This window comes from Cryptotermes secundus, unplaced genomic scaffold (genome assembly GCF_002891405.2).
Source record: "Cryptotermes secundus unplaced genomic scaffold, Csec_1.0 scaffold428, whole genome shotgun sequence".
Classification (NCBI taxonomy): domain Eukaryota; kingdom Metazoa; phylum Arthropoda; class Insecta; order Blattodea; family Kalotermitidae; genus Cryptotermes; species Cryptotermes secundus.
This window is the reverse complement of record NW_019720711.1, coordinates 480,206-505,796: the sequence shown is the minus strand read 5'-3', so window position 1 is coordinate 505,796 and position 25,591 is coordinate 480,206. Positions and strand designations below refer to the sequence as shown.

Sequence of the window (25,591 nt, the reverse complement as noted above, 5' to 3'; positions counted from 1 at the left end):
CAAGGCCAATTACAGACACAGCACAGTGCAGAAGAATGAATTACATTCTAGACAAACTTATTAAAAGTCACATACAAATTACAAGAAATAATAATGAATAAAAGTAAAAGTAAACAAACAAATAGCTGATATGGAATGAAACATAAATATTTAATAAATAATAATAATAATATGTGACGAATTTGCTGTTTATGCAACAGTATAGTACGTAAGCCATAGGTATTTTAGTTACTAAAGGGTTGGGACGAAGGTGTATATTACTCAGAATTACTGGGTCTTTGGCCTTTGTCTATATTCCGGTATTCGAGTTTCCAAAATACCAGACGACAGACAAAATACAAAAACCCAGTTATTCTGAGTATGCCAGGCCGCACACGAACCACTAAATCACCGGCCAACTTTCGGAGAGGGTCCACTTGACGTCCACATGACTAGTTTCAGGTACATTACATGAAGATAGAAAATAACTGTATACGGCATCCAGAAATTACATATCTTTTCCGATTTCAATTTTTATTTCTGCTTTATCGTTTATTGCGGACCCTTCATGCTCGATGTTACATACAATACGGTAGCCCCCTACTTATTTAAAATTATCGTATTCTAATATAAGCCTTTCCAGATTTATACTCCTTTAACATCTACAGTCCATTCGCGGAGACGAGACAGTTAGCGTAAACAAAGCAAGCCCCGCGTCGCCACAGCTGACAGCAAGGGGCGGACAAAGCGCGCAGTTACTTCAGTGTACTCACTGTACTCACGTTAACCTGCATTCAGATTGAAGAGTAAACTTTGGACGCCCCTGTAACGGTACACCCATCACGTGATCGCTGCATGATTTCATTCAAAGAGCGAAGAAGATACCGCGTGCATTTGTTTACGAGGACTCTCTCGTCTCCGCGAATGGACTATAAACCTTCATTGCCGTTAACTGTTATTTGTTTCTGTTGCATAGGTGTCCTTGCCTCTTCTGGCACTGGTAGTCGCCGCTGTAATATCTGCTGGTATACCATATGGACCTGTTAGCAATCCGGACAATACTAAACACCTCCGTGAATCCAAATGTCTCAACAAAACATATGAATCGGTCTGGAATTCTGTTAAACAGTTCTTAGAGACCGGCGACATGACAAGCGGTGAACTGGCTGTGAAGTGGACAGATAACTACGCACACTGTTTTCAAGCGATGGCCGCAGGAGGTACATTTTCTCAGTATATTTCGTTTCAGTCTGAGCTACGAAACCGAGAACTAGGCTGTACAGAAGTTGGATTTAAAATAATCAAAGAGATTTACGAACTGGCAAAAATGAATATTCATATTAGGGAGTATGGTAAGAAAGAACAGAATCTGACAGAACAAGACACGGGAGAGGACGTGTATGAATGTATAAACGAACTAACATCCTTGCTAAAGGATTCTATCACTGAACATAAGTTACTCTTGCAAAAAGTCACGTATGTGCATTCTCTAATGCAGTCTTGCATGATTAGTTCTTTTAATGGTTCTTGGATCTGTATGTTGCTTTCTGAAGAAGAATGGAAGAAGCAAATCAGCAACAAGACAGACAAGTTGAAACATTACGAACACAAATGTGAAGAATTGAAAAATGAAAGGTTTTTCGGCTACTATGTGAACCCGGTGATTTACAGTGTGATATTTCTTGTTGGTTTGGTGGGCAATGGAAGTGTATTATTAATATTTGCAGTAGAAAAGGATGTGCGAACGAAACCCAATGTCATGATACTTAATCTTGTTGTTGGCGACACACTCAATTTGCTGATAAATATTCCTCTGCATTACGTGATACATTATTCTTATATACTGAGTCCACTGACTGGCTTTTCGTGCCACCTGCTCGCCATGACTCGTTTCTTGTTTTTCGCGGTTAGCGCCCTGTCTGTGGTATCACTGAGTGTCCAGCGTTACTGCATAGTTGTACACACACCGTGGCGACATCACACGTCCAGAATTCTTGTGTTGTATATCCTGAGTGTGTGGGTGCTAGCCATCTTCGTCTCCTTACCAGAAACTTTGATCATCACTGAACAGAAAGGAATGTGTCTCGTGTATAACGCGAGGAACGGGAATATCGTCTTACTGTTAAGGTTTCTATTTTACTGCGTGGCGTGCCCATGTATTATGGTTATACTCAGTGTCATCACCGCGAGGCGGCTGTGCAGTAGCACCCGAGACGTTCCGAATCAGTTATGCAACAGTAGATTGGAGCGCTCTCGCAAAAGGAGTGCAAAAGTTCTAAGAATCCTGGCTCTTGTTTTCGTTATTACTTACATACCGACTTTCACGTGGAACTTCGTGAGCTGTTGGTTTCAAGATGCACTGACAGCGCTCCCTAACATTGTGACTGCTTCTATCGATAAAGTGTCCTACCATCTCTTATTCCTGAACGTGTGCTGCAACCCGGTAGCGCTGTACACTGCTAGCAGTGCGTTCAGGAAACCACTAGATAGGTACATTCTTCGCTGTTGTAATAAAGTGCACAGAAAACCATAGAGTTCCAGTCAGTGCGTTTGTATTGATTGATCAGTAACTGTCAGATGACAGGTCCACAGTCTCTTCCAAAACAGTTCCTCCACTTAATGTGATCTTCTGTTTTTGGAAAGAGACTATCCAGGAAAAGTGATAATGTGGTAGTTTTTCCATTTGCTTTCCACATCGCAGTACAACAGCCGTTCAAACCACTCTGGTCACGCCTGTTGCTATACGAACTTGAACCATCTCGAGCATCATTTGTTCTGTGCTTCAAGTCGCTGCTGATGACGCTGCTTCCGGCATCAGTTTTTGGTTTTTGGTGTCTCTCTTCGTCTGATGCCTACCCTTTGACCTGTCCAGCAAGGGAGGCCCTGCCAGTAGCTACGCTACCGCTGGTATAGCGTTTGTATGGTAGGAATTAATTAGGAAGAACGGCGGAGGTTTCAAAAGCATTTAATTCCTATCCAGTATTAAGAGTTAGAAATATCTGTGATTAGAAAGTTCATGTACCAGAGAGTTTCCTGGAACGATCAAAGAGTCCTTTAGGTCTCTGTGGATACATGACGTGGAACGGTCCGTAAAGATACAAATTTAAGATAATTATATTGTGAACGTGTTTTCAGCATTACGCGCAGTTTAGGACTAAGTCTTTATGAATTATGTGCTAAAATATTGACACTACCTAGTCTGATTGGTAAGCGGCCTCCGTAGTCTAGGGGTAACGTTCCCAACTCATGACTCCCACAGGGCTCAAACCCGGCAGAGGTCGTGGAATTTTTAAGGGCGGAAAATTTCAGGGAATAAGTCCTCCGGGAAGGTCCCGTGTCGTAGATTTACGGCACGTAAAAGAACCTCATGTGTCTAGGAGACATCTGAGCAAAATTACGCAACAATTTCCCGCCCAAGTAGTTTCCAATGCCTCTGGTAGATGGGGGAAATATCAGGTACCGACGGCCGACCTCGTTGGCTGAACGGGGCTAACAGCACGCATCAGTACTGGTAGAGTATGGCGACAGTAGAAATGAAAAGGGGACGCACAATGGACCAATAACTGGTCTAAGTGCATGGGGAAACCCACCCCCTCTAATAATAATAATAGTCTGATTGGTAGGTGCCAACATTTCGGCAACAAATTTGTCTCCACTTTCATTCACCTTCATATCCGAACATGGAAGCAGTATGTCCCTCCGAAACGTTAATACCTACTTACCAGACTTTTTTTCCTTGGCACTACAGCCCCAGTGGGCCTAGGCCTACCTCCATGAACTTCTCCGTTCACTTCGGTTTTTCTAGATCTTACACATTCGGTAGGACTCCTTGGGCGGGTGATCAGCTCGTCACAAGGCCCTCTACCTGTACACAAACACAGAAAAACGTACACACACAAACTAAACATCCATACCCTTTGTGGGATTCGAACCCACGATCCCGGTTTTCAAGCGAGCGAAGACAGTACATGCCCTAGTGACCTGCACTTACAAGACTACACTGTCATAATCCATAAAACAGCAATACTGAAACAGGAGGTGACTGTAATGAAGGTAGAAAAGAAGAAGAAGGAAAGAAATGAAGGCAATAAAGGAAAAGGATTAAAGAGAAGCAAGAAGGAACACTTCTCCAGATACAAGTAAAATACATGTGAACCCTTGCAGGATTAAACGTGCTAAGTTGTTGACGATGTATTTGTGTGTGTTGATAAGCGTCGAAATATTAACGATATCATCTTCATATTGGATTTTGTGTCTTCGGCCTTCAGACATGCCACATTCTCCTACTGACAAACTGATTTCTCCACCATAGATTTTGCTTGTAAAAATGTAAAATTATCTTGGGATTAATAAATTAAACACGACACCTTGAAAAATTATGGATGAGTCTACGTATAGCTCCACCATTCTTAATCTCCGGACTCAATGGAGCTTAATGGTCAGCTCCCCCCCCCTGCCACTCTACTCCCTATACTCAAAATACAGCAGACTTGCTGATTCCAGAGCCGGTCTGGACGATATGGAGGAAGGGAAGAATACTTCCCCTTCCTCCCACCCCTAGCCTAGCCGCCATAACAACTGAAATTCGCGGCTTCTAGATTTTGATTGCATTCTAATCGCACCCCTTTCTTCACAGATACTGAATTAGAAGTTTCTGCAGTCCATATCCGTAAACCTTTCCCTTTAAAACTCCTTTCCTTTTACAAAATACTGCTCCTGCTGCTCCCAATATATTTTCCAAAATAATTGCCTTTGAAAGATTTAAACTCAATGGCAGTGAGTGAACCTTGTGAATGCCATGTTCTCAAGCCTCCTACAAACTACAGTCGAAGATTCGAAATGAGCTCTTGGCATGGGAATTTCACTTTTTTTTTTCTGTTGTTCTCTCAAAGCAGAGGCTTGTAATTGAATAACCTCCTAGCTAAGAAATCCTGCCTCTTGTGACCACAGGATTTATGAAACGCCTCCGATCACTAGGGCTGCAGGTTCAACAAGAATATATTCTTGAACGTGTTATATGTGAAGGATAGTTTCAGCATCTACAGCAGTATTTTGCATTGACTTCACAGAGTGGAGTCTTACAGATGTTGTTAAGATTGAGTTTGTCTTGCAAGTTTAGCTGTAGTATGGAAACCTTTAATTATAATTCTTCTAGAGTAGTTTCAGTAATTAACTACGCTTTCGTTACGTCACAATATGATAGCATATTTTAATGAATCCAATTATGAAACAGTCGCGGTAGCGTAGTTGGTTGAGGCACTACGCTACAACCCGAAAGGTCGCGGGTTCAAGTCCCGATGAGGTCATTGGATTTTTTTTTCAATTGACCTAATCCTTCCAGCCGCACTATGGCCCTGGGGTCGACTCAGCCTCTAACAAAAACGAGTACCAGGAATTAATTAAATAATTTTCCCTGGGGAGTAAAGCGCGGCCGTCGCGTAAGGCTGACTTCACCGCCATCTTTGAGCCATCTCAACTGCTCCTAGCTTCTGAATTCCGTCTCTTATAAGCACTCTGCACAGACTCGACTGAAAACAATCAGTAATGTTGATGATGTCACCAAGTTGCACAGCACGGTCCCATATGCAGAAATGTGTTTACCGAGCTATTGCTTAGAAACGGATTGCATAACACTATTCTGTTGTTGCATACGCGTATTTCGGGGCGTTTAACGAGCATTTGCCTTGCAATGCGTTGATCAGATCAATTACAATATGTATATGAATATGTATGTTTAATTATTTATTACAATCGATCAGGTTAATGTGGCGGTAACGCCGTAGGCTTGTGCTCGGGAGATACTCAGGTAGAATCCTTGCAGAGCTATCAACTATTCAGATTAAGATATTTTCTTAGTAGTCCTCTATTTCTTCGCGGTTTTCCTCCTTATTTGGAACCAAAAGATCTATTACGTGTCTACAAGGGCTCGCTAGTGGTCTCCGTCATAAGCTAAATGATTTGGGCCCATTACCTCATATGCTACATCTTCAATGTCTGCTTCAAGCGCTCTTACCTCTTTCTAGGGCTCAGGCTTATTTACAAAGGTTTTGGGCCCACGAATATTGCGCTTTTTTGTTTGCAAGTAGGAAACGGCACAGTTTTTGAAGCCTTACGTATACATATATCCATAAAAGGCTACTGCTAATGACAGAGATCCTCAGTCATATGTGACTTCTTGGTTGGTCTGAAAATATCTTTGAGAAATGCACTCTCAAGCAATCCTAGAAGGATAACATTTTGAATAATTGCCAAATATTTAATATATTGCGCCTTTGGGGTTGGAAAATGAACAAATAAATAAACTGTATTTATATTGTTACATATTAATGTGTCTAAATATAGATGGGGTATGAGTTGGTGAATAGCCGGTCACGGTAGCCGAGCGGTCTAAGGCATGCACTGTCTTCGCTCGCTCGGAAGCCGGGATCGTGGGTTCGGATCTGTTTCCTGTGAGGTACGAACTGAATTCTTATATATTATTCTTATACACTGCCGGTCACGGTAGCCGAGCGGTCTAAGGCATGTACTGTCTTCGCTCGTTCGGAAGCCGGGATCGTGGCTTCGAATCCCACTCAGGGCATGGATGTTTGTGTGCGTTTTTCTTTGTTTGTGTACAGGTAGAGGCCTTGCAACGAGCTGATCACTCGCCCAAGGAGTCCTACCGTATGTGTAGGATCTAGTAAACCGAAGTGAAACGGAGAGTTTCATGGAGGCAAGCCTAGGCCCAAATGAGGGCTGTAGCGCCAAAGGAAAAAAAATGAGTTGGTGAATGGATTTATTGACCACTTATATACACCACTCGGAAATAAAAGTAATTACAGCACCACTGCTAAACTCCACAATTCACAGATCACCACAACACCTGCCAAGTTTTTTTCCAGCCTGCTGTGACTTCAAAGGCCTTTCCCTAGCAACGGCTTCTGACAGCGGAGATTATTCAGCTTCCCGTGCTCATGTCGTTACTGTCCGACGAATATCCCGCAACTGAACTCTTCTGAACTGTCAACTCAACTACAGCGCCATCTCTTCTCAGCCTTCCTTGCAGAGCTCGACTCAACTGCGAAACCTCAACTGAACTCTCTCACTCACCAACGAAATACTTCTCACTTTACTTCACTCAGTTGAACTGCCAACGCCCAACTAACAACTGTTTTCAGATTGCTTTTACTAGTCGTTTTCTGGTAGCGAATCTTAACAATAGAGATTCTTCATCTTTCATAGTCACGCCATTGCCTACTATTTGACACTCCACACCTGAACTCACTCAGCAAAGTCAAAGTGAAAGTCACATTGCGACTGACGGTCAGTCAAACAGTAGGTCTTAGTGTCGAGCCCCATCTGGGGTTCATGACTAAATATTTATTACTGTTTGACAGTTACGTTCTTGCTTTTGTGGGACGCCTTCTCTGCAGAGAGGACGTATCTTTTGTATATGCTGCTGGCCCTTGCGAATGCAGTCTTTTTCGGGTCCGAGTCCCTTGGAACTCGCAACCATATTTTACTGTCTCAGATTTGAGACTTTCATTTTTGTCGCCTCCTACGACTCGCAGTCACGGTGGAGGTATTCGAGCCCGCTTCAACACGGGTTGAACTCAACTCACAAAGACGGCCTGGGGTTCTCGATATATAGCTTCGGGGACGACCCAATAGAAAACACCGCCTCCAACAGTTCTTCTATTGTTGTTATGGGCGGTTACCTAGCGATAGTCCGGATATCGTTTCTACGGGAACGTGTTTACCGAACCGTTACCGAAGAATGCATATTCCTCCACGCGATCGTTGCATAGCAACGGTACTACACGTTACAATACTTATACCGACTACTAAAAATATTAAGAAATATAAGAATGTTAATGCACTAGAGTGCATAATCGCACTGGATGTACGACATGATTGCATATCGATATGTGTGTGAGAAATTGGGTTACTTCGTAAAAAAAGGTATAGAGAGACAATATAAGAGGCCGAAAATATGGTGGAAATATACACCAATAGGGAGAAGAGAACGAGAAATACGGAATAGACACCGAGAAGATGATTTTGAGACCGGTACAGGCATTATATTTTGTAATCCGTCAGGACAAAAATTAGAAATGCGACTTGTCTGTTCCTTACAGATTGATTTTGGGCAAAGGTGTAGGACATGTATAGCCCACACTTCTCCAGAGCTACCCACTGCTTCCTTTCTGTTGTTCCCATCATTTATCATCCTGCATTCCAGATTTCTGCTCCGGGTATAGAGCAACCATTTTTTGCGCTTCCTTCTCCTCTGGCAACTCGCCATGAATTAATATCTGCTAGCTGACATTTCGCAGCACAGGAGAAGCAAGAGATCAAGCGACGCTCTAATAAGCCAGGGTAAATCTTTATCCAGTTCGGTGGTACAGGTTAAGGTTTGGGTTCTTCTTGTTTAGCGGTTCCACGCTGCTAGGAAGATGATAAAGAAATCAGTGACTGCAGGGCCTATGCAGCATTTGCAGAATTCCCAGGCGATTATCCTACAATTGTGAAGTAGTTATTGTTTCTTCATTTTGTATCTTGTTCCAGAATCTACGTGACCTGTTTCGATTATATGTCATCGGATGGAATAGGTTCCTAAAGAATGCCGTCTTCTGGGATGTGGTGCTATGTAGTTCTTGCGTGAACCGACGTTTCGGAGGAACGACAGTTCACACAAGATCTACAAGGCACCACATCCCAGAAGAGGACATTCTTCATAGTCACCGCTGAAAATCTCAAATCTTACAAATAGGTTCCTAATTATTGAATACAGAGTGTATATTATGTGACAGTGAAAATAACAGGATGATCTTCCCACCATCAAGACAACTTCAAAAACATCCAAGAACTACATTTTAGAGGTATCTTCTACTTGCATTGTTTTAGTTTAATTTTTAAATTATGATACTTATGTCTAATCTTGGCGCACCCGGTAGCATAGTTGGTTGAGACACTATGCTACAAGCCGGAAGGTCGCGGTTTCGATTCCCGTTGAGGTTACTGCATTTTTGAATTGATCAAATCCTTCCAGCGGCACTGTGATCCTGGCGTAGACTCGGCCTCTAACAGAAATAAGTACCAGTAATCTTTCTGGGGGTAAAGGGCGGCCAGCGCGTAAGGGTGACAACCTTACTGCCATCTGTGAGCCAAATGTCTAGAAAAGGTTGGAGCCTCAACATCTCACAACCTTATGGGCCTTCACGGCCTCTTACGGGATAGCGTTAGCTTTACGTCTAATCTTAATTTAAGATATGTTTATATAGTATCAAGTCGGAACGGAACCAATTTTAACTAAAAAGATTCGTACTAGAATTGTATTTTATATATTCCGTCATCATTTATGTATTAGTCAGGAATCACCAGTGCCGAAGCCTGTTGTGAGCAGATAAATAAAAATATTTGTTTGTGTGAAGGTAACCCCTCCATTTTTATTCGAAATGTATTCATCTTCTGAAAAACGTGTTTCGTTACGAAGAGAGAGCAGACATATGGGCATGCAAACTGAAACAGTTTTTTGGCTGTTAATATATTTCATTATCTTGTTATACTGGACAATGATTTGATTTGCGTGGGCAGTATTTCGGATGCAACTTCTTGTCGTGTTCGTAGACTGCTGGTGTGCTGCGTTTCCACTCTTTTATAAGTTTCGGTTCCACAACATATTCCGACCTAATGTATTCATCATCAGGTAAACACATAATTTCTTTAATGTACTGCTTTCTTTTAGTTCATTGTTTTAAACCAACCAACACAATCACTTCCGCATAAGGGCTTGTCTGTGTCCCATAAATTTTTAGAGCCGTTTTTGCTAATGTTTTTCGTAGAGTTCATATTTAATTAAACGCAAGGAACAAAATTTATGACGTGTAGTCTAATTATCTTCGCGGCTACCGATTTAAGTCCTGTATCTCCAGTAAACCTGTACGGATAACAAAACTAACGAGATGGGTAAAATAGCAAAAGGAAAGAACACCAAATTGCAATCCGACTATATATTCATGTATTATATTGAATTCACAGTCGCATTTATATTGCTACTCCCTTTTATTTCTCTTTTATTACCATATCTAGTAAAGCTATCCCTGTAACAGTCCGTGGAGGCCCATAGGTTTGTGAGATGTTGAGGGTCCCACATTTTCTAGACAATCGCCTCAAAGATAGGGTTAAGTTTGTCAGCCTTACGCGCCGGCCGTCCTTTACCCCCCACGAATATAGTCCTGGTTATCATTTCTGCTGGAGTCTGAGCCGACCCTAGGGTCATAGTGCGGCTGGAAGGATTAGGTAAATTGAAAAAATCCAATGACCTCATCGGGTTTTGAACCTGCGACCTCCCGGCTTGTAGCATAGTGTCCCAATCAACTACGCTACCGCGTACCCCCATTATCATAACTATTTACAAGTTTTGGCTGAACATATGTTACTTTTCGCAAATAGAGTGATATTAATTTTTTATAAATGTAAAGCTATCCCTGTAAGGTGCCGTGGAGGCCCATAGGGCTGTGATACGTCAAGGCTCCTACATTTTCTAGACAATATGCTCAGAGATGGCGGTGAGGTTTCAGCTTTACGCGCCGGCCGCCCTTTATCCCCAGTACGATCCCTGTTAGTCATTTCTGTTAGAGGATGAATCGACCCCCAGGCCACAATGTGGGTGGAAGAATTACGTTAATTAAAAAAATCTAGTGACCACATCGGAAATCGAACCCATCAACTTCCGACTTATAGCATAGTGCCTGAATCAACTACGCTACCGCGTGCCTCCATGTTAGTTATGAAGTAAAATTATTAATTTCGCTTAAGTAGCCCGATTCTATCCCGCCCAGTCCCACCGAATATATGCGACATATGGGTAACTTGGTAGTTTGAACCTCTCTCATAACGCTACTCAGTGACGCTCTGTCAGACAGTTCTTTCGTGAAACTATGTTCTGTACACATCTCATGGTTATTGCAACTAACCCGAAAACAAATATTGAAGTTCCGCCGTCCCTGGCTGGGCTTCCCAGTCCTGATAACCCGCACGGAAAATGTTTATGAAAATCTAACATTTACTAGGAAACGTGTAATGAAAATCCATAAGTAAACACAGTGTTTGTTGCTGTACCGCAAATGCAATGTTAATGCCACTGGAATTAAAGATTTATGTAAACACTTCCGAGTCGACAGTCATTTGGTTTTCTTTTGTTCTTACTCATGTAGTGATAAAACTGCGACAAACAATAACATTGTTGCTTCCTTAGGAGAATGCACCAAAAAGATCATTTCTTCCGTGATCAGACTTTTGTAGTCGGAGAATGTGAATGCTATTTATTTACATGGCAGAATACAGGAAGAAGACGTAAGAAGATGCTGGATGACCTTGGGGACAGAAGAGGATACTGTCATTTGAAGGAGAAAGCTCTAGATCGCATTAACTGGAGGAATTGTTTTGGAAGAGACTGTGGACCTGTCGTCTTGACAGATTACTGATGATGATGAGAATAAAAACCTTCTACGGCAATAGCTCCATGACTTATAAGATAGTGTAAGAGAAGCTGTAGAGATTGAAATGGATGCGAAGCCGATAGGCTGAACTGTGAAGGTAATAAATCGCATAATAGGACACACGCATGCGCATCCAGTGAATTGGGATACAGTACGACGCTTTCACAATCACTTCGAGTTACACTCTAAGAACCAATTGAAGTAATTAAATTATAAGAATTATAAGAAAACGTCTTCTGGGATGTGGTGTCGTATAGGTCTTGTGCGAACCGATCTTCGGAGGATTGTATCGCTTCCATTTTCAGGGTAGAAAAATCGCGAGCGAGGAACCAGCGTCAGCAAATGCTAGGACCATTGTGAAAACCTTAAACCCTACAACCCTACAACAAAATAATCAACACTTATTTATTACTTACTTACTCATGGAGCTGAGCCCTTCTTGAGGAGCCGCCAATTTTGCGGCTACTCAAGAATTTCCCAGCATTTTATGGAACCCGAAGGATCATTACCGTGTTCAAGAGACCTTGTCCCTATCCTAAGCCAGATCAGTCCAATCCATACCATCTCATCCTGTGTCTCTAAGATCCATTTTAATGTTGTTCACGCACACGTCTTGGTCTTCCCAGTGGCCTCTTTCCATCTGGTTTTCCCATCTATAACCTATATACATTACACTTCTCCCCCAATTCGTGTTACATGCCCTGTCCACCTCTTCCTACTTGTTATGATCATTCTAATTATACTTGGAGAAGAGTACATGTTATGAAGCTCCTCATTATGCAGTTTTCTCCAACCTCCTGTCACTTCATCTCTCTTCGGCCCAAATATTCTCCTCAACACCCTGTTCTCAAACGCCCTCAGTCTATGTTCCTCCCTTAATGTCAGAGATCAAGTTTCACACCCATACAGAACCACAGGCAAAATTGTAGTTCTGAATATTCTAATTTTTATGTGTTTGGACAGCAGACGAGAAGACAAAAGGTTTTAGACTGATTGGTAGCAAGCATTACCCGAGTTTAGTCTCCTCTTAATTTCCTCCTGAATCAGGTTTTGCTTTGTTTTCGTTGTTCCCAATATCTGAACTGTGCCACATTTTCAAAACATATGTTACCCATTTTTATATTATGATTTTGCCCTGCATTTTGTGATGAGACAGTAACATATACTTAGTTGTCTCTGTGTTTACTTCTAGACCAACCTCCTTACTTGCGTCAATTAAAGTTTGTGTATTTTTCTTTATGGTATCTATATTATCACCCAGTAGAGTCACATCATCGACATAGACCAACAGCTGATGTGTCCCGTTTAATTTCAGTCCCACCTGGTTTTCCTGGACCTTCCTAATGGCATATTCTAAGGCAAAGTTGAAAAGGAGTGGCGATAAAGCATCTCCTTGTTTTAGACCATTCTGGATAGGAAATTTATCAGACAAATGTTTACCTACACGGACTTTACTACACGTTTCGTTTAAACACATTTTAATCAACCTAACTAGTTTCATGGGTATCCCAAACTCTATCAGAATATTGTACAATACTTCCCTCCTAACTGAATTGTAGGCTTTCTTGAAGTCTATGAGTAGCTGATGTACTGTCTCATCGTACTTTCATTTTTTCTCCAATAGCTGACGAATGCAAAGATCTGATCTGTAGTTGATCTGTTACGTCGAAACCCACACTGATGATCCCCAATAATTTCATCTATATATGGACTTAACCTTGAGAGAAGAATATTGTGTAAAATCTTGTATGAAGTTGATAGCAGACGTATCCCCGGATAATTACGTATATATTTTTCTATATACACGTAAATTCTCTGACTTTCAGTATAAATATTCCATCAGACCCTAGGACTCTTGTGATGCCGTAAAAATAAGTTTCCATTACTGATATTCTTTTCAGAAGCAGTTTCAATAATTATTATTTTTCGTTTATCCGAAGATGGTAGATCTTAAGGAAACACGTGTCGTTCTTTGTCATATCTCAGGATATGTTTCGTTATCAAACCACTTATATTCTATCTCTTTCTGCTTCCCATAGACGTAGAATACAAGAGAACGTACTGTAACCGTGAAATAAATCGTTTTCGACATTTCAATTCATTTACATATTTCCACCCCCTTAACCCCACCACCGATTATGAGAAGTGGTTCTCAAGGGATGTTAAGAAAGTAACGTTGCAAGTCCAGTAAAAATGGTAGTTTTTTTCGAGAAATAGCAGCGCTGCGGTGTGAGATAGGAACCGTATGACAGGGCAGAGTTCCCCGGCCACAATCACGGCAACGTTGTACTCGGAGTGTACGTTTAAAATGGCCGTGTCCATTCAAAATCCCGCCAAATGTGAGGTTCGCGTAGTAATTCGAATTCTTCATGCGAAAGGAGGAACTGCTGCTGAAATTCATCGCCATCTTGTTTTTGTTTACGGCGAAGATGTTATGAACAGGCAAAATGGTGTCGTGATTTGCAGCGGGAAGAAGTGATTTTCATGATGAAATTAGGAGTAGAAGGCAATCCTTTGCCACTGATAAAATCATCCCAAAATATCATGAAAAAATTCGTGCTTAAAGACGTTTAGCCAGTGATGAACTTCACGAACAGTGCCCTGAAGTAACCAGAACTGTTCTCCATGGCTAAGAGAGCAGGTGGGAGATTTCTGGGACACTGCAATAAGAAACTCGTTCCCAGACTCACTAAGCGCATTGCAATCCGTGGTGACTGTGTTGAAAAGTAAATAAAGGTGTGTTGTAAAAGTGCTGTAAGTGAATCTCTCCAAAATATGCTTTGCAGATATTGTCTGGACTTCGTACCTTTACTTTCCGAATAAATCGAGTATTCGTATCTATGGCTGTACTAGCACCCAAGTGGCTGGGCGGCTTTTACTCTCATTCGGCATATAACCGTTCATGTTTCATAGGTGACTGCGTTACGAATCTAGCTCTAGGAACTGGGGCCTCTCAAATTGATCCCAAAACACTAAATTGTAACTATCTCTAAAAAGACATGATGATTTGATTCAATGTCAGTAAAAGTAAAGTAAAGCTATCCCTGTAACAGGCTGTGGAGACCCATAGGTGTGTGAGATGTTGAAACTCCTACATTTTTTTTTAAATCGGCACACAGATGGCGGTAAATTTGTTAGCCTTACACGCCGGCCGCCCTTTAGCCCTAAGAATATTCCTGGTACTCATTTCTATTAGAGACTGAGTCGACCTCAAGGCTATAATGCGACTGGAAGGATTAGGTAAATTGAAAAAAAAAATCCACCTCATTGGGATTCGATCCCGCGACCTTCCGGCTTGTAGCATAGCTCCTCAACCAACTACGCTACCGCGTACTCCCGATTCAATGTCAGTAATTTCGGTAAAAATATCTTCCTAAATAAAGCGACATTCATGGTATCTTCAGTGGAATAACAATGCGGCCTTTATACGTGTATAAGGAATTATGTGCAATCATTTTACACCTTTCTTTTATAGACTGACCCTCTTTTTTTTCTCATCCCAGGATGTGCCTTCTGTGAGAGCCCCCGTACTGAGCTTTTCTTCTTGTGTTTGTTTAACTTCTTATAAATTTTCAACAGATCGTTTCCGGCTATGCTTGAATTCATACAATTCTTATCCGTATCCTCACATCCTCTATTCCCCAAGGAAACGACACCATTTCTCTTCTGATCTTTTCCGCTTTAAACCTTCCCGTCTCTATCCAACTGAGCTATGCAGGGGGCTTGGTTCGCCATAGCAAACCAAGTGACAAGAATGCCTCTCTAAAGCTTCAATTGGACACAACACTGAGCTGAGTAAACCGCTCTGTTATTTTCTTCGCCGTTAGTTTCATAACTTACTTCATCGTTTCCTTCTACATCCTCCTATTTGATGTTGTGTAGCCTGAGCTACTGAGAGGATCTTTAAGCAAACCACAAATAAACTTTTTCAAGGTGGGACGGTGTATATGATTACATAAAATTCTAACTTTCGTGGGCCCTCTACAGAATACTACCGAAGGCTCTTTATCCACAGATCAAACAACGGAAAAAACCAATCAAGTACTAAGTTTAAGAGCATATATTGCTTTGTCTCACTATATTGCATGCACGGGAGGAGGGTTTTTTTATTGCTAGTGGGGTGGGACTAAGTTCCTTGTACTGCGGCTACTTCTGGCCTATTGTACCAGCCCCAGATGATAGGTGAGGGTGATTGTGGAGCAATTGGTGGAATGAAGATCGGCAAGGGAAATCGAAGTACTCAGAGAAAACCTGCACCAGCGCCACTTTGTCCACCACAAATCCCACTTGACCAGACCCGGGATCGAAACAGGGCTGCCGCGGTGGGAAGCCAGCGACTAACCGCTTGAGTTATGGCGCGGCCTACGGGGGGGGGGGAGGTTTACCTTTGCTTTATATACTCATATTTCGTACTGACGTGTATAAGACATTTCATCATACAAACACTACAGGTTAACTTGAAACGATTCGAGGTAAACGTCAATAGAACAGAATAATTTCCAAGGTGTTATTTCATATTTTTAGAAGAAAAGAGACAATGCTTTAATGAAATATGGAAGTAAAAGTAAAGCTATCCCTGTAACAGGCGGTGAAGGCCCATAGGGTTGTGAGACGTTGAGGGTCCCACATTATCAAGACAATCGGCTCAAAGATGACGGTAAGGTCAGCTTTACGCGCCGCCCGCGCTTTAATCGCCAGGAGATTTATTTAATTAATTCCTGGTACTCATTTCTGTAAGAGGCTGAGTCGACCCCAGGGCCTAGTGCGGCCGAAGGATTAGGACAATTGAAAAAAATTCAATGACCTCATCGGGACTTCAATCCTCGACCTCCTGGTTTGGAGCATAGTGCATCAACCAAATACTCTACAGTGTGTCCCTCATGAAATATGGAAACCTTTCAAAATTCTATGATCATAACAAAATTTCATTGCTGTAATTCAAATTTTCGCACTGCCATCTTTTATTTTATACTCAGACTTACCACGGAATGATATTTTTAACTCATTTGTAGGCAGTTGGTGTGTAAGTATTAGCTTCGTGACTGAATCACTGTAAGGATGCACAGGAGGATAATCAGGTTCATTTTCAGGACCGCTGAAACGGAAAGAAGGAACATTACCGGGGTAAGTTGATGGAGAGATATTGCTTTGCAACTTCCACTTAAATATATCAGCACAGATTCTCAGACTAGTTATTAAGGAGTCACATTGCGATTTTCCGCTTCTTTCTCAGTCTCTTCCGGACAATGAACGGCGATACTTTCACATGTCATGACCGCCTAATCTCAACACGCCTGGAGCGTGAGTCCTCTTAAGGAGCTCGGCTGATATACAAATTCCACAGCTTTTATATAACACAAGATTCATTACTGCGTTCACAAAAGGCCGCCACTGCTGCACTGAGCGATATGAGTCATGTTCACACCGAGATATTCTGTTCCTTTAACACAGACTTTAATATTAACCTGTCACATGTGCCTAACCCTCCGAAGCGATCTAATTCCAGCAGATTTTTGGTATCTAATGCCTAGATCGCGATTCCTCAGGCTGTAATAATTCTAACATATTTCTGTGGTTCCCGGTTCCAGTCTCTGCCTAGACATGGATAAGTTTGGCCAAGATTTTGATCATTTTCCTCAGTCTCTCCAAGTAAATACCGGTGTAATATTTCTACTTAGCCGGTCACGGTAGCCGAGCGGTCTAAGGCATGCACTGTCTTCGCTCGCTAGGAAGCCGGGATCGTGGGTTCGAATCCCACTCTAGGCATGGATGTTTAGTTTGTGTACAGGTAGAGGCCTTGCGACGAGCTGCTCACCCGCCCAAGGAGTCCTACCGAACGTGTAAGATCTAGAAAAACCGAAGTGAACGGAGATGGAGGTAGGCCTAGGCCCACTGGGGCTGTAGTGCCAAGGGGAAAAAAAAATTCTAGTTATCTAAGAAAACGTCCTTCCAAATTATTTTCAAATCACTATTCATTATTCATGCGTCTAACTATCTATCTATCTTTTTATCTATCTATCTCTCTATTCTGTTCTATTTTATTCTATTCTATTCCTGATGATCCTACTTGGAGCATAGGACATCCTTGAAACGCTTCGTTTCACTTTTTTCTTAATCTTAGACAGTCGGTATGACTCAGTGAATGAGTGATCATCCCGCCTCAAGGCCGCTACCTACACACAAAAAAATAAACACAGGCAAGCATTCATACTTTGAGTGGGATTGGAACCCACGGTCCCAGTGCTCGAGCGGACGAAGACATTTCTCGTTTAAACCGCGCCTTCACTGTGATCGGAATTCATGCTACTTTTTCCCCTTGGCACTACAGCCCCAGTGGGCCTAGGCCTACCTCCATGAACTTCTCCGTTCACTTCGGTTTTTCTAGATCTTACACATTCGGTAGGACTCCTTGGGCGGGTGATCAGCTCGTCGCAAGGCCTCTACCTGTACACAAACACAGAGAAACGCACACACACAAACTAAACATCCATGCCCTGAGTGGGATTCGAACCCACAATCCCGGCTTCTGAGCGAGCGAAGACAGTACATGCCTTAAACCGCTCGGCTACTGTGACCGGCAGTGTATAAGAATAATATATAAGAACTCAGTTCGTACCTCACAGGAAACATCCGAACCCACGGTCCCGGCTTCCAAGCGAGCGAAGACGGTACATGCCTTAGACCGCTCGGCTACCAATAACATCTGGCAAATTAGATAGCATGTTCACATTCATACAGGACGTGATGCTTCATTAACACAAAAAGTTACTCTCGCTGTGGTAGCATCAGACATCTTCTCCGTCGTGAATGAGAAATGCATTGCCAGTAGAAGCACAATTAAGGGGCAAATAGAAGTAAATAGACAAGGATAGAGTACCTTCACAACAGGCCTCCCTCCGCTGCAACAAACCAACACCCTTACACCTAACGTCGTCTGCAGCATTCGGATCACCACGATAAGCGATTTAATTTTGTCCCTTGAAAGATTTAAGTGAGTTTCACGAGAATTCCCACAAATGGCAAAATTAAAGTTTCCCTTTCCCCATCTCTTCCTCTAGTTCCCCTACACCCTTCTTCAGCTGCTTCCCTTTCTGCATTATGTTACCCTTCTAGTACATATTTATATTCCAAGCCTCTCTGTGAATCAACAACGAAGGTCGCACCAGAAATATACGTAGGTCTGTCAGGAGGTCTGATAAATACGAAATAAGACGAAATCTTGAAACTCCCTTAACACAGATCTTTCCGTAACCACTGATCTAAAACGAAAAACAGTGAAGACCAGTGCAGTCGTCTTGAGTTAGATATATTTCTGAGATTGAGGAACAGATGTCTTCAATATCTGCACCAGCTGTTTCACATTTCTCTCATTAAGGCAGTGATACACCCCCCACCCGAATTACACCAAATTAAAAGTTAATTTTCGCTTAATGATATCTACAGGCAACATGTATTGTCTTCGCTCGCTTGGAAACCGGGATCGTGGGTTCGAATCCCACTCAGGGCATGGATGTTTGTGTGCGTTTTTCTGTGTATGTGTACAGGTAGAGGCCTTGCGACGAGCTGATCACCCGCCAAAGAGTCCTACCGAATGTGTAAGATCAAGAAAAACCGAAGTGAACGGAGAAGTTCATGGAGGTAGGCCTAGGCCCACTGGGACTGTAGTGCCAAGAAAAAAACATCTACAGGCACAATTTTATATCTGTGGAGCCGAAGTAGCCATTTTATGTGGGTCCCTTGTCACCACGGAATGGCGCGTCCTCAGGTTGCAGATGGAAGAGACTCCCTCCAGGTGTGGGGGTTATCTGCAAATATATTGAATAAGCAGTCGCGGACAGCCGACAAGGTGTAATCCTTCAACTTGGGGGTTGGGCGCGGGGCTAAAGCTCCTCACCGTAAAACATATGCTTATTACGAAAGATCACAAAATGTAGGGTGTATGGGGGGTCAGATGATACGGAGGTGGCATCGCACCTGCAGGCGAATATACATTTTTCTGTGGAAAGGGGAATGAAAATCATGAATTAGGTACAGGTTTCTTCCTACATAAGAGAACCGTATCAGTAGTTAAGTGGTTAGAGTTCGTTGGTGATAGGATGTCATATATATAAATAATAAGAGGTCGCTGGTGTGATACCATTGTTACGTATGTTCACGCCCCAACAAAAGATAAAATTGATGATGTAAAAGAGAGGTTCTACGAAAAATCAGAACGGAAGGGGAAACCCAAGTACTCGGAGAAAACCTGCCCCAGCGTCACTTTGTCCACCAAAAATCCCACTTGATCAGACCCAGGATCGAACCCAGGCCGCCGCGGTGGGAAGCCAGCGACTAACCGCTTGAGCTATGGCGCGGGTATTTCTTCTCATAAATTTTACTTTAATTATGTTTCTTTCTATTATCGTTCTAATCCCAAGTCCAGGGAGATCTACAAAATATCAGTAAGATTCATGATTCAAGGATAATACTGAGCGGGAGAAAGACATGAGGACCCAATTCGTCAAAAGAAGAAAAAGAATAATATGTGATCATAAGCATACATTATGAAAATTCTCATTTTATAGCTTTCTTCAGCCTCCTTTAATCCTCTCACTTGAGTCCAAATATCATCTTTAGCGCCCCTTTAATTTACATTCTTCTGTCCCAGTGGGAGATAAAGTTTCGTGCACACAATACAACAGGCGAAATTAAGATACAGGAACACATGACTGCTATTTGTAGTTATGCTGTGTACTAGGACTCTGTGTCTCAATGCTGTTTACAGCAGTGTGTTCCTTTCGTGACCTATTTCACGACAAGCTCAGTATCCCATACCAGATCGTCGAACGAAAAGCTGACTGGAGAATAATGAATTCCAAATAATTTGGAAGAAACTTCTTTATTGAAACCGTCACAACACAACTATATTAAGGTCAGTGCCTAGTTTGACTCTGCTACATGTTTCGGCTATTAATAGCCATCATCAGGCAAATACATGGCTAACATATATGCACCACTGAACTGCAGTATTAATAAAATTGGATACAATAATATTAATATATGAAAATACTTGACGTAAAAATACAATACATTAGATATATAAAAAAAGGTTTCATGGCCCAATCGAGGCACTGTCCCAGCATTTGACTTGAGGGACTGAGGAGATCCACAAAAGCGTCGGTCAGGGTGGCAGGTGCTCCAGTCAAAATTCGGACTTCACAAATAAACGTCTGCAGTGATTTAATTTTATTTCTTTTTATTCGTGGAGTGGGGTGAGAGTGAGCCCAGATGGTGAGCCGGTTGTTGGAGGGTCTGTTGCTGGGAAATGAGCATGAATCAGTCAGAGGAATGAGAAATGGCAAGGGAAACCCCGAAGTACTCGGACAAAATCTTTCCCAGTATATTGTAACGTGTTTCGTTGCTCAATACGCCGTAGAGATCGTTAATTCGTTTATTTAACAACCTACAAATCTCGGCTACAATTAATTATAACAATATTGCGGGGTTTCACAATTTATAACCCTATTCGCAAATCAAATCACGCTATTGTCAGTAGACTACACGTTTCACAGTACGGGAGCTATACAAGTGTCACTGTGTTACACACTCCCAATTCATTCTCGGTTATCACAAACTATCACTGATTCTCACACACGCTTCCGTAACTCGTAGGCTTGCTCGGAACTGACTCGGAACTCGTAAGTAGGTGCCTTGAGAACTGTTGATAACACACTCGCTCGTAGGCTTGCTCGGTACTAACTCGGAACTGAACTCGGCGATGGCCACATTTCAACTAACTCACGCTTACTGTTCAGCCGGCTTTTATTCCGTTCGCTGTTGCCTGTTGCCCGCGTCAACAGCGTCGTTGCGTGCCACGTAACAGTGTCTGCGTATAGCCTAGCAACGCTGTTACTTCACACCGTCTTACGTCACCGCTGTTGACTCGCGTTGCATAGCTACCAGGACGCTGGGACTCGGCTAACTTCGGCTCCGCTCGGCGCGTCAGCTCCGGGGGAGGGGGCGTCCAGNCTTCCAGCCGTACTATGGCCCTGGGGTCGATTCAGCCTCTAACGGAAATGAGTACCAGGAATGTTCTTGGAATATTCTTGGGGGTAAAGGGCGACCGGAGCGTAGGGCTGACAACCTTGCCGCCATCTGTGGGCCGATTGTCTAGAAAATGTAGGAACCGCAACATCTCACAAACCTATGGGCCTCCACGGCCTGTTACAGGGAAACCTTTACTTTTACTTTTTACTTACTAAATCGTTTTTCTCTATTCCTCGCCTGACGACTTCTAAATCTTCTACATACATCTTGTACGATCTAGAAGGTACCTCATTAATTAAAATCCAGACTTGGCTACAGTTTTCTTCCTGTTTCACCCGTTCACTATAAGTTCATGTGCAGATGGATCTCTAAACGAACAACTTACTATTCATCCCTAATTATAACGTATCTGGTGCTCATGATTTAAGTGTTTTTGAGCATATCTCAAGCTGATTCTCTACTCGCGCACAATGCAAGAAGCAGCTTAATATCGCTGTAGGAATTTCATGCTCAAGTTTGAAGTTTGATTTCCTCTAAGCATTTTCCATGGCAGAAATTGAAACGGCCGATCAGAGTGACCGCGTGGTCTAAAGCGTGAATGAAGCGGCGTCATAGCTCAAGCTGTTAGTCACTGGCTTCCCACCGCGGCGGACGGGTTCGAACCCGGATCTGGTCAAGTGGGATTTGTGTTGGACAAAGTGGCGCTGGGGCAGGTTTCCTCCAAGTACTTCGGTTTCCCCTGCCAATCTTCATTCCACCAAATTCTCCATCATCATAATCACCCGGAGCAGGTACAATAAGCCAATCAGTGGCCGCCGTGCCAAGTGAACCCAGCTGGACTCCACCCCCTACTAAGCTCGTTAAAAAAATACAAATTACAGTAAATATAACAAGTATGAAGTCCCACGCAACGTCATTTAGAGCAGCAATATGCGCTCACTGAAAGTGCTTGTCTGCTGGAGGTAGAGCTGGAGTTCATGAACTGAATTTCGCTGCGCGAGGGAGGCAACGTCCAATTTAACAGACACCGGAGCTACCGCTAAGTTAGATGGGATAATGATTTTGATTTCTCGGGATTCCATTAAGTGCAGAGATGTCTGAGTGCGCTAGTAACTGACTGAGTAACATTATGACAGTTGCTTNTTTTTAAATATTTTAATAGTGATGTTTTAACGCGAGGGCAACTTCGGATGGAATGCGAAGGTTGAACGTGCATTCTGTACGTGCATTCAGTACTCCAAGCTAGTGTTGTGCTTTTACACATCGACATTTGTAGCAGTGCCCACACAGCATATATACTGTGTACAGTTAAACAACGCCAGTGTTTTCTTGTTAGTACCATGTGCCTCTGAAGATGGTTTTACTAAAACCGAAACATGTAAGACAAGAGTGAGAAAGAAGTGACCTAAAAAACATTGTTACACTCGACGGACTTTGTATTGATTTTATGTATAATAGTGTAACGGACCAAAATGAAAAAATTCAAAATGATCAATCAAACTGAGAAATCAGCTTTGTACTCCAAAGTTGGATCGAATGGAAGGAAAAATGGCAAGGATTTATAATGAGGCTGTATTGGTCTCTGGCAAGTTATTATCCAGCGATCACTTGGAGGAACTGAGTATAAATATTTAAAGTGCCTGTCGGGATAGTCTGAAATAATTCAAACCCAGTACCTGTTGACTATATGCCTAGAACATTACGGCTACATGAAGTAACTTGGTACATACGTGAAAATATTTGTGTGACTTAGATATATGTGTGCATGTATGTTTATAAGGCTTTCTGTTTGTGGAAAAAATGCCAGAGCGCCAAGTTCATCGCGTATCGAGATTAAAATTCCGTCACTATGGCAAGGAGTTTGTTATGCCAAGTGACACCTGCCTGCCTCTCTTATGAGCTCAGTTTACATCAGCAGCGTGTGGGCATACAGAACCGTGTGTCAGCAATCCTGTTTCTCATCAACGCATTTCTTTTCACAGCTTCAGACGTCAAGGTCGAATGTCGGACAACTGTTTCGCCGTTTGCAAAGATGATTCAGAATTTCCCGAAGTAACAAAGGTAAGCAAATAAATCCCCACTAATATCAATCAAGGATCTTTAGAAAAACTAGCAACTGTTGAAGTTCTCAAATGATTCATTTTGTACATAACGCAAAGTACCTGGTGTAACATCAATTGCAAATATTTAATATAATTTATCTCTACAGGTTTCTAATTTATAATGATGTTTTTAAGAGATCAAATATTTCTCATAAACTAAATAAAACAGCAGAGAAATTGCATAAAATGAGTCAAGTTAAAATATCCATAAAATGTCTAAGATGTTCATGTTTTTTACATTCACATGGCGAGTTAGATCGGTTCTTTAATCTCAGTAGAATTTCGCAGTGTTGATGCCAGTTTATATTGTTCAATCCATTTATGTACTATGAATCAACTGAGACTGAATATCTTTGTGAAGTGATCACTACTTCACTTTCGTGTGTGTTAAGTGTCTGATTAAAATTTCGGCCCAGATATTTTCTGTCCTCAGTCGTTTATTTTCTTCCTTAATCTCGTCTAGAAAATACCATAATATGGTCCACGAGTGCGTCCCTTAACCCCTTATCCACTTAATACTGACTAATCATTTCATCATGCGCCGAGTTAAATTTGTAGTCTGAGCTAATTATAGCTTCGTTAAACAAAGTACAATACATAAAGTAAAAACTGGAACCTGTAGCTCCCCATGGTCATATGATGACAGAGAAATAATTACTTTTTCTTACACAATACGACTAAATAATCACACAGTAGTTACACGAGTCTTGTTTCTCTATGCAAACTCCCTGCTGTTTAATTCGTTTGTTCCAGAGGTCCACATATTTTTCTTTCCATTTGAATAAAACGTTTTCCATAAGACCCCAAGCCGTTCTCATGCATTTATTTCGCATTAATTTTCTAATTCCATAAAAAATTTAAATAGTGGTGATTCATATGTTCGCCTGGATACATCGATAGTGTGTTTCCTTAATTTCAACACACATTGTAGTACCTGTAGAATGAATACCGCAGAATTTTGAACAACTTCAACATGTACGCCTTTCGTGGCACGTAAAGTGTCCAAGCGGTTTTCCATTTCCCTCGCAGAATTGTCCAGAAATTGCGCTGTAACTGTTTCCATTGTAGTAACAATACTACCAGTCTCTTGAAATTGCTTTCACTAAAGTAGGATAGCATTATCTGAAGGTGGATCTATTCCATATTGAATTCTGTAACGACATTGTGTTTTGATAACGGATCTTGTTTCGAGAAACCAAAGTACGCACATTTGGAGTTATGACGTCATACTATCTACCAGACATTAATGCGGTGAGTACAGCATTCATAAATAAAACTTTTTGAGTTACATTTTCACATTCCGTCAACATTTTTTATTCGTTTTCTTCCCAGCTTGAAAATAATAGGCACGGAAACCCCGAAAATAATTTAGAATCATCCTGCGTATGATCTCTCAGAACGCTAATTAACATTTTTCAGACCTCTTCTCTGTTTGTTGCGCCTTTTGTAAACTCCTCTGCCTCATAGAGTTATCGCTGTATTGAAATTGGCGTATAATTATTACATTCTTTTCAATACTTCTCACAATCTCTGACCACGGAAATCGAATCACATATCGCTGTTCTTGGTGAATTCTATGAATTAAGTCCTCATGTTAAACATGAGAGAAAGTTGTTACTACTGAAGAGAAACTGGGGCTAAGTAGGGCAGGATCCGTCATGAAACATTTTCGGTGATACCAGCATCACATTTCTGCAGTCCTTTAGTTTTCCCTGTGTTCAATTAATCAAGAACTACACCATGAAAATATATGACAAATGATACAAACTCCGTCCCAAGTGCAAACAATATATATTATATGTCTTTGATCTTGTTCTCTTCCACACTACATGTTTCGGCCTCTATCGGCCATCATCAGGTGTATACTCTTAACGTTGCTGCCACACTGAACCCAGTCTAAAATTTAACATTTAAAAACACATTGTTATTTTCTTCGTATTATCAACATCTACCTCGTTGATATGTGTCTGGTATGTAGATTATATTGCACACGTCAAATTT

The 25,591-nt window shown here is 41.8% G+C and overlaps 2 protein-coding genes across 3 annotated transcripts in view; both read left to right on the top strand.

Moving 5' to 3' along the window:
* LOC111871814 (neuropeptide CCHamide-2 receptor) overlaps positions 1-2,595 on the top strand; it is a 166,955-nt gene extending 164,360 nt beyond the window's left edge. The window contains exon 3 of the mRNA XM_033754442.1: positions 956-2,595. Within this exon, the coding sequence (XP_033610333.1) occupies positions 956-2,512 (1,557 nt within the window). The 3' untranslated portion in view covers positions 2,513-2,595. The remainder of the gene's footprint in view (positions 1-955) is intronic.
* LOC111871804 (probable glutamate receptor) overlaps positions 1-25,591 on the top strand; it is a 276,486-nt gene that overhangs the window by 96,212 nt on the left and 154,683 nt on the right. For both annotated transcript variants that reach the window (XM_033754437.1, XM_023865167.2), the window contains exon 2: positions 23,471-23,549. The gene's annotated coding sequence lies outside the window, so the exon portion shown is untranslated. The remainder of the gene's footprint in view (positions 1-23,470; positions 23,550-25,591) is intronic.